This window comes from Camelus ferus, chromosome 7 (assembly GCF_009834535.1).
Source record: "Camelus ferus isolate YT-003-E chromosome 7, BCGSAC_Cfer_1.0, whole genome shotgun sequence".
In the NCBI taxonomy this organism is placed as follows: domain Eukaryota; kingdom Metazoa; phylum Chordata; class Mammalia; order Artiodactyla; family Camelidae; genus Camelus; species Camelus ferus.
The window spans coordinates 82,699,781-82,719,263 of NC_045702.1; the positions used below are offsets into that span (position 1 = coordinate 82,699,781).

General features: G+C 43.9%; 1 protein-coding gene across 1 annotated transcript in view; it reads left to right on the forward strand.

The window, feature by feature from the left end:
• Positions 1–19,483, forward strand: part of HECW1 (HECT, C2 and WW domain containing E3 ubiquitin protein ligase 1) — a 323,530-nt gene that overhangs the window by 158,941 nt on the left and 145,106 nt on the right. The window contains exon 3 of the mRNA XM_032484276.1: positions 3,637–3,744. Within this exon, the coding sequence (XP_032340167.1) occupies positions 3,637–3,744 (108 nt within the window). The remainder of the gene's footprint in view (positions 1–3,636; positions 3,745–19,483) is intronic.

The following is a 19,483-nucleotide window of genomic DNA, read 5'->3' on the forward strand; positions in this document are numbered from 1 at the left end:
AGTGATATCTTGTGATATTTGTCTCTTTCTAACTGACTTCACTTAGTATGGCAATATTAACCCCATTGTGCAGTGAGGAAGACACAGGATTTAAGTACAGTCCCTAAGATCGCATAGCTAGTCATGATAGCCTAACCTTCTTGCCTCAAGGCAGCTGCAGATATCCTTGTAGTCACACAGACATTGCTCCCACAAAATCTTCTACCATGACAAAGAATGCAGCAAAAAGATCCTCAGAGTAGGTAGCCAGGGGGTCCCCATCCCTCAGTGTAGTGGAAAGCACAGCTTGGCTCCCATCACCTATACCAGTCCTCTTCCTTCAATGCCTTCCTTCAGTGTAGAATCTGGTCCCCAAAAATGACATTTCCCAGACTCCGGTGCAACCATGTTCCAGATGCAAACTTGGGTCCCTTCCTTAGATGCACCTTAGGTGCAGGACTGGGAAGGTGGAAGTCAACTGTTAGGTTCCTCCTGCTGTTTAGCCTGTGGCTGCCCGAGCGTGGCTCTGAGAAATTAAGCTTTACTATCACAGTGCCCTAGCATCCCCTCCCTCCCCTCGTGGGTGTCACAGGCAGCCTTGTGGTGGTGGCAGGGACCTACCCACTCAGCTTGCCACTGGCTGGTCACTCTCTTTAGGGGTAAAGACACAGTGACTTCAGGCAGTGCAGCAGCCTCCTGCTGTCCAGATCACAGCTACTGTCTGGGGTTCTTGTCCTCAGCAGGTCCTCTCTGAGTGAGGCAGAATCAGCACCTTGGAGAGCCACAGTTATTCTGGGGCTGTTCCCAGAGCCCCAGCCTAGAGTCCATTATTCTAAAACCTGATTCTCTGCATTAAATCCCCTTCTGCATAAAACATCTAGTCTGATTCTGTTTTCCTGCCTCTGACCCTGAAAATACACTTTGATTCCCAAGCAAAGGCTAGTAACTTTTGTAACAATTGTCAGTAAACGCCTTTGGGGAAAGAGTTGCTTGACCTCTCAGCACAGATGGTCCAGGCAAGAATACAGACTATTCTGTTTTCTTGTACAATATTTGCTATTAAGTGTTATTATTGCTGTAAGGGAATGGGGATACTTATCAGGACCAAATGGCATTCTCTTAAAATGTGTTTGAACCTATACATTGAAATGCATCTTGTTCTCTTTAAAATGCATGTTATTTTGCGATTCTCTTCACTCTTTTCTGATTCTTCCCACCTACTCACCCTTATCTTTTTCTCATTTGGTTTCTTGATATTTAACACATTCTTATACCTCCTATCTTCTAATGAAACTGCACTTTCTTGAATAGATCCCCAAATCTATTAGAAACTTCTTGAAGACATAGACCCTGTCTTGTTCAGCACTGTATCCCCAGGGTTTAGCACAGTGACTAGAGTGGAGTAAATACTCGGTACACACTGACCTAGTGCATGAATGAACACCACCCTTTCTAGGTGCTATTATATATGGATAACTGACCATGACTATTAAAGCAAATATCCTTGTGATGAGAACAGATTAATTCAGGGAAATACCTCTCCTTGGAGAATTGCCATAATAAGGCAAATTTCTATCTGGGTATGAGACTCGTTATATCTGTACTAAAGACCCAGGGAGCTAGGAAAATATTATGCCTTTTTTGCAGAAATGAGGCAATTACTGTAAAAGACGTATTATGCAATCATCTTAGGAACCCAAACAGGGCTGTGAACACACACTGTGATTATAAAGACAGACAAATTTTGCAAACAAGTGATTTTCCAACATATACAAACAGTCCTTGCCGTTAATGAGGCAGGGACAGTGTGGCTTTGCCTGACCGTCTTTGCCAAAGAGGAGGCAGCCGAAAATGTGGAATCACCTTAGCAGGTCATCAGCACATTTACCATTATCTCATGTAATCCTCCTCCATGAAGTCCTGGTTATCACCACCCCCATCTCGCACATGAGGACCTGTGACTATAGAAATGAGACTGTTGGTAAATAGCACATATGTCCTTAGAGCTGGGTCCTTTAGCCACAAACCCTGCCTTCCTTCACCTCATCCCATTTTCCCAGTCCAGCCAGATTCAGGATGTGAATTTCAGGGCATCTCAGTTGCCAAAAGGGCAACCATGACCTAGCCACTCTCTGCAGAGCCGGGGCTCTGGGCCAGCCCTCGGGAGCCCCTGAGTTCTGGTTGTTTCTCCAGACACTGTAGTGGATTTGAACTCTCAAAACATGGTTTCTCCACAGCTTCAGATTCACCTAGTTCAGATAGTTACTTTCTGGTGAAGTGGAAACTGCAAGGGCCTTAGGGAAGATTGAGGTAAAATTAATATCCCTATCTTCTTCTGTGCTGAGAACAAGAGGTCTGTAACCAACAAGGAGGTAGCTAGCTCTGTCTTCGTGGATCTGGTGTCTCCAAGGATGCTGCCTTGCTCTCTCCAGTTTTAAGAGGGACATTGATGGGTTGCAATTGATGAGCAGAGGAAGGGCAGAAGAGGAAAAGTGTGCATCCCCCAACTAGCTCCGTTCAGTGCCTCCATGGGGCAGGCTCTCCCCCTCTGGGGCCTTAGACACCATGTGGTATCTCCACCCTCCACACGCACCCCCGCCATCTCCACCTTCATGGTTCCTTCTCCTCCTCCCAGTCTCCCCTGACCATCCCCCTGTTGTTCTCCTTCCTTGTAACTAACTCCCTGTCAGAGCACCCTGTTCCTTTCCTTCCTATCCCCTATTACAAGTTGTAATAATGCACTTGTTTCTTTACTTAGTGTTTAAAGGCTGTGTCTTCAGTTGTTTGTAAGTTTTAGTTCAGAATGATTTTGCCCAACACCCTGGCTGCTGCCCCTTTCCTAGCGTGGCAGATGACCATCCAACCAGATCGGACTGGATCTCAGTAAGTATCTGTTGGACAAAGAGATGAATGCATGACTGTGTGAAGGATGGACGGATAAATTCATGGATGAGTTCCAAATGTTGGATGACGATAGTGCCCAGGCTGGAGCAGAGATGACATAGGATAAGGCCCAGAAAGTGTTATTGGATGTTTTCTAGTTTATGCCTTACTCTCAGACCCAAACGGGGACCAGTTAATGAAAGCTTTAGGAGGAAGATTTTTATACCAAGATTCCGCACATTTAAGAGCTATTCAAAAGTGAAATGAACTGGCACAGGAGCAATTATTTCTCTGTTTCTGGAGGGTGTTCAAGAACCAACTAGAAGATCACTTGCCAGGAATGTTGAGAAATGGGGAAGAGACTCCTGTATTAAAAAGAGGTTGGTTTAAAAAAAATAAATTTCTTCTGTATAACACAGGAAGCTATATTCAATATCTTATAATAACCTTTAATGAAAAAAGGAATATATGTATGTTCCTTGGGTGGGACATTATGCTGTACACCAGACGCTGATACATTGTAACTGACTGTACTTCAATTTAAAAAATAAGGCAAAAAGTTTTTTAAATAAAAATAAGAAGGGGTTGGTCCAGATGGTACCTGAGGATGCCTCTCTCTCTCTGATTCTATGATTCCAGGTGCATTTTCTTCTGCTGAGCTGGAGGTGGCATGAATATCCTTTGCTCTTTTACTTTTTTTTTTCCTAATTTTCTAAATATGCTGTTATCTGATGGGTTTCTCTACTCTGCTTTCTTTCTTTCCTGGGAATACAGATGAGGTCTTGTCGGAAAACTTCCTGGACTATAAGAACCGTGGAGTTAACGGTTCTCATCGGGGCCAGATCATCTGGAAGATTGATGCCAGCTCTTACTTTGTGGAACGTGAGTACATTTCCCAATCCTGTTGCTCAGGATGAAGCAGAATTCAACAGCTTTGTTCTTTGCTGTGTTGCATCGCCTGCACTTAGAAATGCACCCTGTGTAAACTATTCAACATAACTGCCTCAAATAACAAACCATTCAACATAACTGTCTCCATCAGCAGTATGAAGACACACTTTAAATATCATTAGAAAGATATTATAAAATTAGCTCTGTGAAAGATATAAAATGCTGTCAAATTTGGGTGGAAGTGTATTTCAACTTGGTGAAGTTGCAATGTCCTAGAGTAGACAAATGGCTTACCAGATCATACTCAAAGCAACTAAAAGTTGAGCACTTAAGGAAAAAAGGACTTTTTTCCCACGTGCAGACCTAAGAAGATCCCACTCCACAATATACCTGTTGGACTAGCAATAACTCAGTGCTTTGGGAAAATAGATAAAAGTGAAATTGGAAGGTAGATATGTCCATTTTGCACACACATCAAATGAATGGACAATATACTAAGAATGTGCAAATGTAACATAATTTGTCAAAAAGTGAAAATTTACTGAGACAAAGCTTAATTGGGTTTGAAAATGATTAGAATATTGACTCAGGGCACACACAGATATCAGATAAATTAAAATGCTATGATGAATTATCACTTTAGGAGTCTGCATGCATTAAACCTGTATATAATATGCTATATGAATTTATATTTTTTGTGAAATAATTTACATTTTGAAAAACGTACTATAGAACAAGAGCCGAATAAGGAATAGGAGGAGATTGGATGTACAGAATGTTCTAATATGGCTACCAAAGCATATTACATCAGAGCATCAAATATCCTCTTGCTATAATAGACAAATGCAGCATCCAGGCCATTATCCGGAAGATTAGAGACGTTTTTGTTGCAAATCAAAAATAAGGCTCTTCACAGTCTCTAGGTAGTAATAAACACATTAATCCAATTGGTAAATTATACCTCATTAAAATAAAAATCTTTTTATGAATTTTGAAGAGCAGCCAGGTTTAAAATCTTGAAGTGCAACAGAAGGTCCTTCTACCTGGGGGTTACATGAAAATAATAAAAATAAATGAGGTTTTGTTTTATTTTTTCCATTTTTCTCTTCATTTTCTTCTTTTTGTGATTTCCTTTTATGAGAGTGGAGATACATCAGTGATTACCTGAAATCTATTCTAATAGCACGTTGCTTTTGGAATTACGATTCAGTTAAGAATTAGGAAATTGTTGTTGATTTAGATGATTTTTTTAAAGGTCTGATAAGTCAGACTTTGAAAGTGCCACCAAATTAGGAATATTCCAAACAAATATTTTCTGCACTCTCCAAGGAGTTACATGCATGATAAACTACAAAAGGAGATAAATCCTGAATCATTTCCTATTCTCTGCTATAATGTCTCCCTAGAGGGCTATTTGACTGCAGTAATCATTGCTGTTACATGAGAACTGCAGAGATACAAATTTGAACACCAACAAAAGAAATAACTGGTGAAATTTTAGCTTTACCTATCCTGACAAAATCTTAGAATGGTGTATTGTTATAGTAACTCTAATGCTATTTTTTAACTTGCGCGGGTGGGTTCAGCGTGTAGGTCTCCAGTCTTCAGAAGGAGTTATCTCAGTCCTTGTTGACTGCATGCTCCCATCAGATGTCCTTCAAAATGGGGGCTTGGGTTGCCTAGAAACAATGAGGAGAGAAACACAAAGTTTAGATCTCTGGCCCAGATCTGTTATGTGCACCTCCAGTTCATTGTTGGTTCCCATCAGTAGCCTGGAAGGACCACTGATGACAGCCAAAAGAGTTTCTCCCAAAGGGACCTCCTTTCTCCACCTACCCTCGGGTCCAGTCATGTTGTGATCATGGTCAAGATCATGGTCAAGCTGCCTTCTCACAGCCGCCTAGGCATAAACCAGAACTCTGCAGTCATTTTGACTGCTCTGCTTTGCCTTGGTTTCCTGCCCGCTCAGGACCACCGGTCACCAGGTCCAGCCTCACCTCCAGCTCAGTCCCTCCTGGTCAACCCCTTCCCAGTCTCTGCCCTGGCTTCCAGATTCACACCCTGATTGCTGCCTTCTCTGATGTCATCATTCCCTGCATTTGTCAGAAGGACGTCCGTTCTTCAAATCCCTTCTCCGCACACCACTTCCATATCCTTTTCTATCACATCCTCCCAAATTAAAAAAGAAACACGGTGGCCCCTGATGACACAACTTCAGCAAATCTAAGCCCTCGTCCTGCTGTGAGTTTTTAACAACACCCCTTGAGCGTGGCAAGGTGAAATGTCCACAGGTTGGGGGCAGGATTTGCCTCCTCTCTCCATGCTGCAGCACGTGGCTTCCAAGTGAGAGGCACGTGGGCTCAACGTCCACTCGGTGTGGCCCTAGGACTCTTGAGATTCTGTTCCTTCATCTATAAAATGAAGTTCATGGATGAGCCCCACCAGGTGACCCCATGAAGACAGAGAGCACACGTGCAGGGCCAATGGGGTGTCTGGTGCAGCCAGGGGTGAGAAGGCTCCGAATTAGGAATGGCAGTGCTACCCGAGAGAGAGCAGAGCAGAACGTACACTCTGCATGGTGTTTCTCCTCTGGGAATGGGTGTGGTGGAGTCTGGGTGACAACTCTGAATTCAGTGGCTTTATTCTGAAAGTTTCCTTTGGGGGGGGGGATATTCTTTGCAGCCAAAGTTGGAGATGGAAGGGCGCTAAAGGAAAAGTGGGGATCAAGAGAACTAGTTGCTCCCCCTCGTTAGCATTTCTGGTCCATGCTTTCTGCTCTCCAGCAATGAGGCAGAGCCAGGATAAGCCTGCTGGAGTCAGTAAGTTCCCCTGATCTGTGATTAAACGCAGGGATCTCGTCAGATCAACCATCCAGGTGGTTTAGGTGACTCACTGTTACAGCCTTGCGTTTGAATCTGGACACATCTCCACCAGGACTGCTCTGTTTTTAGAACCGGTCTGGCTAAGAACCACACCGTGGGCTGCCGTCTTCCATCACCGTTGTGTTCCTCCCCAGGAGGTGTTTCCATGTGTGCGATAATAAACACCTGAGTCGTAGGCTCTAAGAAAGTGGAAATGTGTAACATAATCTGATGACGATGATACTGCTTCGCAGGTGTTCCTTTAGGAGCAAGTGTGGCTCCATGTGAATATTTGCATGACGATGGGCATTTTATTTATGTCGTCTTAGCATATAATCCGTGGAAGCTGTGGCTACTCCAGTGTTCATCCAGTTTCATACTGTCCTAAAGGGAAACCCTGGTCAAAATTGTACTCTACGACAATCCTAAAGTCATTTCCCTATCGTTTATGCTCTTAATTATAATTTCTTCAATCTTGAGAAAAGAATATATAGTTCACAGGCAGTTCTGAAATGCATGCCTCTCTGCACCTGTGTCCTTTCACTACGCAACTCCCCTGGTGTTCCTTCCCCCACCTTTAATTTCTCTATCACCCTGGTTGGAGCTCACACTCATGCTGGTCTTCTTCCCTTCCTTATTTCCTGTACATTTTGATGTAAAAGCCTAAATGAAGTAATCTGTCCAGAGAGAAAGCTCCTGGAATGGTAGAAGAAGGAATGCAAGCCACCATATACACAATTACTCACTCTTTAGCAGACCAGAGTGAAATGGTTGGAAATATTCATGCCATAATGATGTCTGGGCTGCCGGAGGCCGACCTTGGGGTGCAGTGGTTCTGACTGAACGAGGCTAATGAGATAGTAGGAGAGTGGCAGTGGGAGGGCAGGGCTCCAGGTGGGAAGACAGGACATAGGAGTGAGAGGCTCAGCCACACGGCAGGCTTAGCCTCAGTCCACCCAATGGGAGAAGTCAAACTGTTGTATGCAATCACCTCGTACCGTGTCAAATGGTCCATTACATCCAGGGGCATCAAAATCCATCTTCAGTCCCCAGAGCTGTCAGTCTCTCAGATAAATAACAGGGCATACAAAGAGTGGCTAAGCATTGCTGCAGAAAGCTGCTAGAAAGATACAGCCAAATCATTCCGTTCAGATTTGCAGCAATATGAATGGTGCTGACTTCTTGCTAAATGTGTGTCAGATTCTCCCAATGGGATGAAAGCTCTTAATCAATACAAATACATGGTCAAGGCCATATTAACCCAAACTGAGACTTTTCTAGATTAATCTTGAGTTGCTATTTCAGTAAGAGAAGGTACGGACTCACCTGCCTCTTTGAACCCTACAGTGCTGTACGCTCGCGGAGAACTGTGCTGGTCTCCCGGGACTCCGATCTAGAGGTGAAGGCTCAACCCCTGCCCACTGGGGCTCCCACATTCCAGGAGGGGGACAAGCACATAATTGTTACTGCATCCTGTGTTCCTGAAGGGGAACAGCCAACATGGCTTTGGGGCCCAGAGTTATCATCACCAACCATGGATAAGAGGAGCCAGGAGGTGGACTTGACCAGTGGGAAGGAAGGAGTGGCACTGGGGACCAAGTGGCAGAGGGATCATTCTAGGCAAAGGCATGGAGGCATGGGGAGGTGGAGTTGAGGCTGGAGTCCTGAGAAAGAGGGGAAGGAGGAGGAGGAGGAGGAAGCGGTGGAGATGGAGGAAGAGAGGTCATGGAGTGTGGACAATTATGTACGGCCACAAATTCCTTGACATTCTTCTTGCCTAGAGGTGGGGTCCACATGCCCTCCCCTTGGGCTGGGAGGGCTCTGTAACCCTGTGCCAGTTTCCATGCTAAAGCAATACTGCACCAGCTTCCAGAGAGTGGTAGCTCCCACTTCCTACCTCTTAGTAAGAACACTGGTGCTTGGAGCCCTGAGACGGCTGCTGTGAGAAGCCCAAGGTGGCCATGTGAAAGGCTGCATAGAGACTGCTGCTCCAGCCGTCCCCACCCAGGGGACAGCAGAGGGCCAGCCCAGCTGTTACCCCTGGCAGCAGCATGAGAAGCTGTAAGGGAGAGCTGCCTAGTTGAGCACAGTCACCCCACAGAACTCTGAGAGATGATAATACAGAGTTGTTTTAAGCTGTTACATTTTGGGTTCGATTGTTACACAGCAGTGGTAACCATAGCATCAGGGAATCCAGAAGGGCAGGGCCGCAGAAGTCAAAGGTGGGGAAACTATTAAAGGAAGTGTCATCAGCACGACCTTGTGAGTGCCATCAGGGACTCACAGGAGACGTGGCCAAGAGTGCAGGGTGGAGGGTCACCACACAGGGCTTACAGTGATGTTTGCAAAAAAAAAAAATTTTTTTTTAATGAGCTGAAGAGAAAGACTGTAGGCTAAAGAGTAGAGTGGCCAATTTAGATTGTTCCTGGTTTGAGCCCTGAAAGCCCTTAGTCCTAGAAAACCTCCCAGTCCTGGGTACATGGGAATGGTGAGGATCCCCCAGTAAATCTGCATCGATAGAGAAGATGCAAAGTGTATGATGCATCCTCCAGGACAGGTGGCTGTGAGGGTGTGCCTCGGAGGAGGCAGCTGAGAAACAGGATGGAGATGGGCTTGAACACATGCAAAGCAGAACGAGCCACACAAAGGAAAGTTCTGCTTTATTTGGTCCTTACTTGCATCCACTTCTTGGCAAACATCTGACATCCTTTTAAAATTCTTTGTATTTTTATACTTTATATTTTATTTTTATATTTTGTGAACATTTTATAAAAATTTTAAAGGTTACTTCCCACTTACAGTTATTACAAAATATTATCTATATTCCCCGTGTTGTATAGGACATCCTTGTATCCTTTGGTACATCCAGCAGTTTGCATCTCCCACTCTCCCACCCACTGGTAACCACTAGTTTGTTCTCTGTATCTGTGAGTCTATTTCTTCCTTGTTATATCATTAGTCTGTTGTATTTTTCAGATGCCACATATAAGTGATATCAAACAGTAGTCACCTTTCTCTGTCCCACTTATTTCACTTAGCATAATGCCCTCCAAGTCCATCCATGTTGCTGCAAATGACAACATTTTATTCTTTTTGTGGCTCAGTAGTATTCCTTTATTTATTTACTATTTATTTATTTATACACACCACAACTTCTTTATCCATTCATCTGTTGGTGGACATTTAGATTGTCTCCAAGTCTTGGCTATTGTAAATTGTTCTGCTGTGAACATTGGGATGCGTGTATCTTTTTGAGTTAATGTTTTTGTTTTTTTCAGATATATACCCAGGAGTGGGAATTGATGGGTCAAATGGTAGTTTTTAGTTTTTTGAGAAATCTCTGTACTGTCTTCCACAGTGGCTGCATCAATTTACATTCCCACCAACAGTGTATAAGGGTTCCCTTTTCTCCATATCCTTGCCAACATATGTAGACTTTTTGATGATAGCCATTCTGACAGGTGTGAGACGATATCTTATTGCAATTTTGATTTTCATTTCCTTGATAATTAGCAATGTTGAGCATCTTTTTATGTGACTGCTTGCCATCTGCATTTCCTCTTTGGAAAAATGTCTGTTCAATTCTTCTGCCCATTTTTTAATTGGGTTGTGTGTTTTTCTGATGTTGAGTTGTATGAACTACTTATATATGTTGGATATTAATCCCTTATCTGTAATATCATTTGCAAATATTTTCTCCCATTCAGCAGGTTGTCTTTTCATTTTGTGAATGATTTCCTTTGCTGTTTAAGAGCTTTTACGTTTAATTAGGTCCCATTTATTTATGCTAGCTTTTATTTAGTTTAGGAGAGAGATCCAGAACATACTGCTTTGATTTATGTCAGAGAGTGTTCTGCCTATGTTTTTCCTCTATGAATTTTGGAGTATCTGGTCTTATATTTAGGTCTTTAATCCATTTTGAGTTTATTTTTGTATACGATGTTAGAGAATGTTCTAATTTCATTCTTTTACATTTGGCTGTCCAGTTTTCCCAGCACCACTTATTGAAGAAACTGTCTTTTCTCCATTGTATACTCTTGCCTCCATTGTCAAAAATTAAGTGACCATAAGTGCACGGGGTTATTTTTGGACTTCTGATCCTGTTCCATTGATCTATGTGTCTGTTTTTATGCTGGTACCATACTGTTTTGATTATTATAGCTTTGTAGCATAGTCTGAATACATCCTTTAATTTTGTGCTGATGAGAGACATGAGGTGGGTACCATCAGCACTGCATTTGAGGAGACAACTTAGTCTCTGAGAGACACAGTAGTTTATGTGGAGCTGGGATTGGAACAGGCTCATTCACTTGGGCTCATCAGCCTCAGGGAAGGGTCTATGGGGATGCTGGAGATGCGAGACACAGAAGGGATGTTTGATGAACCAAGACCCATAAAGAATTGGAAGGAACAGGATGCAGAGAATAGTTAATGAATCCAGCCTTTCTTGGAAGCCCTTGACCTGCTAGGGACTTGCAGTCAGAAGTGGAGGGGGGGCAGGATGGGGACAGGAGAGAGGCGAGGAAGAAACGTGTCGTGCTGATCATGCTACAGTGTCCCTTTTCCTAACCAGAGGGAAATAAGAAGAAACAGGAAGAGCTCAGGAGTGATTTTCACCTATACAGACATGGTAGAGTCAAATTAGAACTCTAAAAAGCAGATTCTCTCTGTCCCTCTCAAAGCCACTCTTTGCACAGAATGAATCTCTTTTACTCTAAGTCACAGACACATGGAGCTAGAAACCACCAGGGCCGCTGAGGCCCTCTGTGTCTCTGCCTCCAGAGAGGGCTTTGACAAGATAAGGAGGGAGAATTATGCCCGTTCTAGTATCCAGGAGACGGGGACAATAGCTTTGTCATAAAGGCCCATGGCAGGTGAGGGCCGAGAGAGGCCAGACTGGCAGGAGAGTATGTGGGGCAGACAAGGGAAACTGACCTAACTAAGATGCTGTGTCTGGACCTGCAGCCAGGCATCTGAAGGGCATGGCAAGCTCATTACAATCACGTCCAATTAGACACAGCAGATGGGCTGCAGCCATCCCAGGAGGGTGGCCTGGGCGTGTCCCTGGGGCATCTGTGCATGGCTTACAAGATCCCACCCCGGGCTGTCGTTTGGGCTAAGGCTGCTGTCCTGAATAGAGGAGAAATAACAGTAGGAACAGCAACTAAATATCTCTGAGCTCTCCCGATGTGCCTCAGACGTCTTGCCCCATTTAATCCTCATGAGGACCCTAGCGGCAGATGTTAGTTTTCCCTTTTTTGATAAGGAGTCTGAGATGCAAGAAGGTAACGTAGCTGGTCTGAGATTTACAAGTAACAAACAAATGATGGGACCAGGACTCGAACCAGGCAGTCTGACCTCAGAGCCTGCTCCTTTAGCCACCATGACCTTATAAGACTCAAGCTGGCTGGAAGGACCCCCATCACGAAGGTGGAGATTCAGTGCAGAGTTCTGGTCCCATGGAGGGCGAGGTGCCAGGTAATACACTGGCGAGAACTCTGAAGTTGCAATCAGTGCTGAGGGGCTTACCTCGCAGAGTGATTGGCAGGGAAATTATTTAGGTAACAAAGTGGGAACCCAGTTGTCATGAGCTAGCAAGTCCTTAAATAGAGGAAGGAGAGTTGAGATGGTTAACATATGGCTTTTCTTCCCTCCAGATGATTCTGAGTGGGGCACTCCATCGGCCCCACCATAAAAAAAGCTGTAGAAAAAGTCAAAATAGAAGACAGAAGTGATCCACGATTTCAATCATTCACTTGCACGTAAATTCAGAATCTCCTCCATTTCAATGTATTTGTTATGTGTGTATGAATCCCATTTGTGTACACGGTTTTAAAAAATATTACTTACTCTCTACAGAAATCTTGAGAAAAATAGCAAAGTAAAAAATCATCCATCATTTCAGCAAAGAATAACATTTTCAAAGATTTTTGTGGTTGATGTTGTTAGTAGCATATCTCCTTAGATGGCCTTAATAAATTATTTATTGAGTTAATGAATGAATGGAGTAAGCAAGTGCTCAGAACTTCTGTGCAGGAAGCAGACTTGTGTTCGGGGATGACAACCATTGTGTCTTATCTTCCCCACCCACGGCCCCTGAGCCATTGAGAGGAGGAGACAGGGAAACAGGTGGAGGGCAGAAGCCAGGTGGTTCCTGGTCAGACACGTGGCAGGAGGGTACCACAAAGAGAACAGCCAACTGTCCTGTCCAACTTCTTGGAACAGGAAGGTGGCAGGGGGCTACCACCTTTGAATGCAGAGGACTCCGTTGTCTAGGGAACATGACCCGGTCCATACTGGGAAAGACATTTGAACACTCCAGCATCTCCTCTTCCCTTTGATTCGGGCTCAGAAGTTGATACCACAAGAGCAATGGGAAGAGAGGATTTTCCCTTTTTCCACTTCTCTCTTTTGACCCATTGAGCCTTTCGGCCAAGTCTATGGTCACGCACAGCTACAGTGTTCTTGGTGAGGACAGAGACCCACAGTGGGCAGGGAAGTCCTGCCTTCCTGTCACCATGTATGCCTTCCCAGAAACATGTCATTGCTCTCATGCACCTATCAGAGGTTACTCCCAGGAGTCTCTGACAATAGCCAAGGCAGATCTCCAGTCAACTCCAAGGCCACTTTAAAGTGATGCCCGATATACAGCCCACACCAGCTCTGGACAGCCAGGAAAGAGTTCAGAGCCCAAATAATATTTAAAAGGTGCAGACTTCTCACAAATTCTCATGTGTCACACTTTCCCCGAATTCCAGAGTTGACTGCAAACTCCACCGACAGCCACAAAATCTAGAAGACGCAAGCCATGCCTCAGCCAGTGCACCAGCTGCTAATCCAAGCTCTGTTTCCCTCTTTCCAAGCAAAACCAGAGTCCACAGGACCTGGTCCGTATTTAGACCCATGTTGCCGCTGCCAGCTGTTTCTTGAATGAACAGCAGTCTCTCCCAGGTGGCTCAAGACCTAAAATCCGAACCAGAGAACCCCTTTTCTAAGGGAGGAATTCTGTCTTATGTCTCCCATCTCCATGGGAAGAATACAATTATGAATACTGCACCCTCTACCATAGAATACTCTATATGAAATACTCCTATTTTTACACAACATCTAGACATTTGAACCTTGAAAGCCTTTTCATGTGACTCCTATTCTTTATATTTAAAACCTCTCAATCTATTTTCCTTTCCACGAATAGTTATCCCTGAAAAAAAAAGAAAAAAGAAAAAGAGACATTTTACAGTATGAATTTTCTGTAAGAGAACACAAGTTCCTAGCGAAAACTAAACCTTCACAGCCTGGATGAGCCTTGAACAAAGGAAAAGATAATAAGAGAATATAAAGAATATGAAATATTTTTCAGAAGGGGAAGAATAGATTATGTTAAAATCATCATCATCATCATCATCATCATCATCATCATCATCATCATCATAGAAGGGAAACGGTAAAAAGACATGGGAACATGGAAAAGAAATAATAGTCAAAGTAATCTACCATGAGACTTCGCCGTTTCTACTAACCTAATCACAGGCAGTTCCCAAATTGGAGAGCAAACTTCATATAAAAAACGCATTAAGACTTCGGAATCAATGGAAGTTCTAGGTACTTGACACAGATAAGGTGACCACAATGACCTTACAGCAGTGCAAAGCAAATTCTTACAAGAGTGAAGACTCTTGAGCGAAGACCCAGCCCGCTCTCCGGGAAGGAGATGGGCAAGACTTTCTTCCATCTCCAGCTTCCGGCTCCAGCTCAGTCCGGCTGGACCACTTGCAGGGTTTCCCGCTTCAGCCCCTGCAGCGCCCTCTGTCGGCAGGTCCCTGGCAGCGACCCAGCGAAGATCAGCAAGACTCAGCATGTGCGGCCACCGACTGAGGCTGGACAGCAGGCAGGGGGCCCAGAACTAGCCAAACGCATCGGGAAAGATGTCCCGAGACTCTTTGTGCAAAACGCGAGAGGAGGATGTGAAGTTTACAGGAAGCTCTAAGCTGTCAGTGGGCACCAAAGAAACCTGGGTGCATGGTAGGAAGAATTTCATAAAGCCCGTGGTTCCTGCCACCTAGAGGAAGTGTAGAAGGAAGGAAGCATAAAAGTGCCACCTCTCACACAAGCAAGAGCCAGAATTTGGTGTGCGGAGGGACTTCTGTCACCTCCCCCACCTCCACACACTTCCCTCCAGGACAGTTCTTAGTCATCTTCTATAGACTCGTCTCTGAGCCTACTTTGAAAAACATGCTAACATTTCCAGTTCAGCCAAGTGGCCCACATGTGCAAGACCAAAAATAAAAAATAAAAAAGGGAGAGGGTGCCCCTGCCAACTGATCAAACGCAGCATCATTAACCTGCGTTACAGGACAATGTGTGTGTGTTTCATCACTTTTTTCTGGAATAGCCCTGGTACTGACCTGCCCCATCACAGCGTCTCAGTGTCTGCACACTCTTCCTGGATAGCCTCCCCAACTCAGCCAAATAGCCAGGATCAATGCTTCCACTCTGAAATGGGTTCTTCCCAAGAGCCAGCAATTCCAGTAAATTCCAAACCTGCAAATCTTATTCTTTTCATGAAACGCACAACAGTAGAGTGCAGTGTCCCTTTTTCAGGAAAGGAAGCTGCTGCTGTAAAGGCTGCTTTTTGGGTGTCAGGGATCCCTTAGAGGGACCCAGCATCCAGTTACCGTATCCTAGGTCAGAATCGTTGATCTAAAACAAACGGACTGCCAGATATTTCTCTGGCAAAGATGGGTTTCTTTGGGATCAGCCAAGACTTGCAATTCAGGGTCTGAAACCACAGTGAGCCACTTACAAGTCCCAGGACAGTCAGGAAAGGAGAACTTTTATAGAGAGGAAAACAAAAGTGGGAGGGCTACAGTGAACAGAGTCCATGGCTTCTCATTGGCTGAGTCCTTGCCAAGAAAGGAGTCTTTCTTCTTCCTGTTGGGCTTTGCTACCACTGCAGGGCGTGAGAGCGCCCCCTTCTGGTCTCCAACTATATTTAATTGAGGTTTCTGTTTACTAATTTTCCGCGGAATCAACTGCAGCTGGGAAAAGCAGCAACCAATTCAATATGCAGCATTCCAGATGGCCTGGCATTTTTACATGCGCTTTGGGTTCCCATGTCCTATGTGCCACCAGGAAGCCAGGATGGTGGCTGGGTTCTCCCAGGGCCCAAAACTGCAGCATCTCCCCTGCAAGATTCTCCCCACGGAAGGCTCTGGTCATTCTGCTCCATCTGCAGCTGACCAACTTAGTCTTGGCTGAGCATCAAATTGTGAGAAACTCCAATGATCTCTCCTAGAATCCAAGGGAAATTTGGGCACCCTGAGAAGAAAGGGAGAATGCAAGTGAGAGCAGCTTTTTCCACTAGGATGGACTCCCGTAATTCTTCCCAAGATCTGTGTGTGGTCAAGGACATACCCAATTATCCCAAAGGGTTGCTGCAACCCTCCCACCTTCTGAACAGCCATGGGCTTGAGCTCTGCCCTGCTTTACTGTGAAATTGCATCATAGCTCATGTCCGTGATATCATGAAACCTGTTCATCAGTTAGATCTTCTAAAATAGCCACCTGGTCTTTGCTGGTGGCTCTCACCTCGATCCAGTTTTGAATAGCAGTATTCAAAATCCTCTCCCTGACTATAAAGAGTTCATTTAAAAGTCATGCTGACATTGCTTCCCCCCATGACCTCCACACACTCGAAAACACTGCCCTTCAGACATTTAGACCTATGCCCCAATAACCCTCACACTTCTTGGCCACTAATCGGGAAAATGTTGGCCAATACCTAAGGAAAGTACGTACTTCCCAGAAAGATCTCCAGCAGATCAAGAACTGTCTCAAGACACAATGTCATCAGCATAGGATGTGGGGAAGGGTCTCCATCTGGCCCTCTCCCTGCATGCTAGGAGCCATTCTTTCTACCTTCTGGAGCTCTTGAATGGAACCTTCTGGTCCTTGTCCTATCTCAATTCCAGGCAACTCAGTCCCCTACCATCTGACCAGCCATGACCCTTGCTTCCACTTGGCCTGAAATACGGAGACCCACCTCAGTAATCCAGGATTAGGGACAAAAATATGTGGTAGAGAGGGCACTCGACTTTGTGGTGTCACTGCTACTCCTGCACTTGGCCTTGGAGGGTCTGATGGAATCTTTCCTTCAGCCTGAATGCCTGGGGAGGCTGGGAAACAGCTCCACCCGCTCCGTCCCGGAGGGAGGACTTGAAGGATGGCAGCAACCGTGGGGTGCTCCTTTTCCATTTCACGTACTCGTAGCTTAAGCCGTGTCTGCTCCTCACCAGGGATTTTAAATTTTATTAGTCTTTTCAAAGAACCCACTTTTGGTTTTCTTGATCTCCTGTATTTATTTGTTTTCTGTTTAATTACTTTCTGTTCTTATTTTTTTTTTATTACTTCCTTCCTTTTGTTAACTTTCCTTGGGTTTAATTTGTTGTCCTCTTCTAATTTCTTGAGACAATTTCTTAGATCATTGGTTTTGGGCTGTTCTTCTTCTCTGTGTATGCATGTAAGGCTGTAAGTTTTCCCCTAGGCAGTCTTTCTTTTTCCCCACACTCTCTCCAGCATTTATTATTTGTAGACTCCTTGAGGATGGCCATTCTCATTGTAGCTTTGATTTGCATTTCTCTGATAATTAGTGATGTTGAGCATCTTTTCATGTGTCTGCTGGTGATTCTTGTTTTATTCCACATACAAGTGCTTACAAGTGATTCTTGGTGAAATGCTATTATCTCCTCGAAATCCTTTGCCCCAGTTTCTGGAACTCCACTCATTCCCTTGTGTCCCTTATCCTCTCCTCTGTCCTTTCCATTCTCTTCTCTCCCTCTTCCTTCAATCTGTATATTTTCTATCAACCTGCCTTCCACTTTACTTAACCCTCTTTCTGCTGTCTCTGATCTGCTGCCTACCCTACATATGCAGTTCTTCATGTTATTTTCAATAATAAAATCCCCATTTGATTCTTTTCTATTGGTTCTAATTTTCTGGCAAAGTCTACACTTTGTTTTCTGCATATATAAATCATAATTTCTTTGACATCCTTGCCCAGTGACTTCACTCTCAGGATCCTGTTTCCATTTCTGCTTTGCTTTTGGTCATTTGCTTCTGTCTCTTCCCCTGCTTGGTAATTTTCTATCAGTCACCATAAATTGGGTGTGAAATATTGGAGATATTTTGGTGGTGGCATCTTCCATCAGAAGGGTCTGCTCTCCCTCAGCTAGGCAGTGGGGGTGCTGCTGGCCTTGGCCCAGTAGGAGGACAAACTTGATGGAGTGCCATCCAGCCTTGGTAACCCTCGGTCCTCTTCTAGCTCACCCTGTTCCTAGGGACCCTTCTCCAGGGTTCTCCTAGAGAGCTGAGGGTTTTCACCAGGGACCTTTTCTTTGCCAGGTCTCCTCCGTACCAAAAGACAGAAGATTCAGGCTCTACTTTTCAGATGTTTTCACGATTCTGGACTCAGCAAATGTCTGAGGGGAAACCAGCTGGGTATGTGAGGTCTCCTGCAGTCCTGTCACTCTGGCCCCACATGGCCACCAGCGGCTCTGCTGGTTTCCCTGCGACCAGAATAAAGGGGCTGCAGGTAATCAGCTCACCTCACTGGTATTTTCCTTGTCTAGAATGTGTAGTCCTTGTTGCTTCCATCATTCTGCAGCACTTTAAACATGTTGTTTTAAAATCAGCTTATCTAGTTAGCAGCAGAAGCATTAACCTGCTACAATTACTCTATCCTAGCAGGAAAAGGAAGTCTCTAATTGCCTTTAAGCAAATATTCCACCTGCAATGATCCCAGAGACCAGAAACACCATCTAGGGGGTGATAATAACCAGCACTGAAATAGGAAACAAAATCCATTCATTGGCTTGTTTTTGATTTTTGAATTGGCCCTCTATCGTCTGAAATAGGTATTTTCCATAAATGAAATTTCTAGTGTCGTTTGACGTAATACTTCATTTTAATCAGTCTCCCATTTTTGCTGTGGTACCATATTTAAAGCATTAACATAGGATTTATGCTGCTTTTCTACACAGGAAATTAGCCAAGTAATATACAGCTCTTGATATAAAAAGACATACTGGTTATCACAATTCAAAAAAGTTACAATTAACCATTTTTCATTCAAATAATAACTTAGCTCTTCGAGAAACATGGCTTTATTGCATGACAATTTTTATGTTAGGCAAATGTGGAATGCTTGAAGACGCAAACCTCTCCATCTATTCAAAAATTTATGACTTTATTTTTTTCAATTATTTTCGAATTATAAAGTTAATAGTAAGCAGACCATAATACAGCATTCCAAATCACTTCTGGAAGTGCAAGTCCCAGTAAGATGACATTTTTACCAAATTACAAAATTTTGACAAATCAATGTGATATTCTGTAACAGGATAAGATGAGATATTACTATAATGAGAATCTTCCTACAGAAATATCATCTGAGTACCAAATAGAAACACCACTTTTTTTTAGGGTTATTCATAAGAGAACAAAGTTTTGGGGGTACAAGTTAACATGGCTTTTAAAATTATATAATTTTTTCTTTTGAATTAGTTATTGGATGCAAGTTGCTAAGATTAAATCTAACAGGATAAGCATGTATAAAAGGTGACTGCTTCATTTGGTGCTGGTCTAAAACCAAGGTCCATGCATGGACCTTAATGAGATCCAACAGGCAATATCAATTTTAAATTAAAATAGCTTTTCCAATGTTATATCTTTACACATTTAGTGGACTCCACAGTGTTGGGTGCCTTGTCAATCAACGCGCACTAATTCCATTCATTAAGAGGCCCTTCACCCTTCCTTTTGTTTTGATCAAAAGTCACAGCCTTTCTCTATTCTGCTTATTTCTTAAAAAT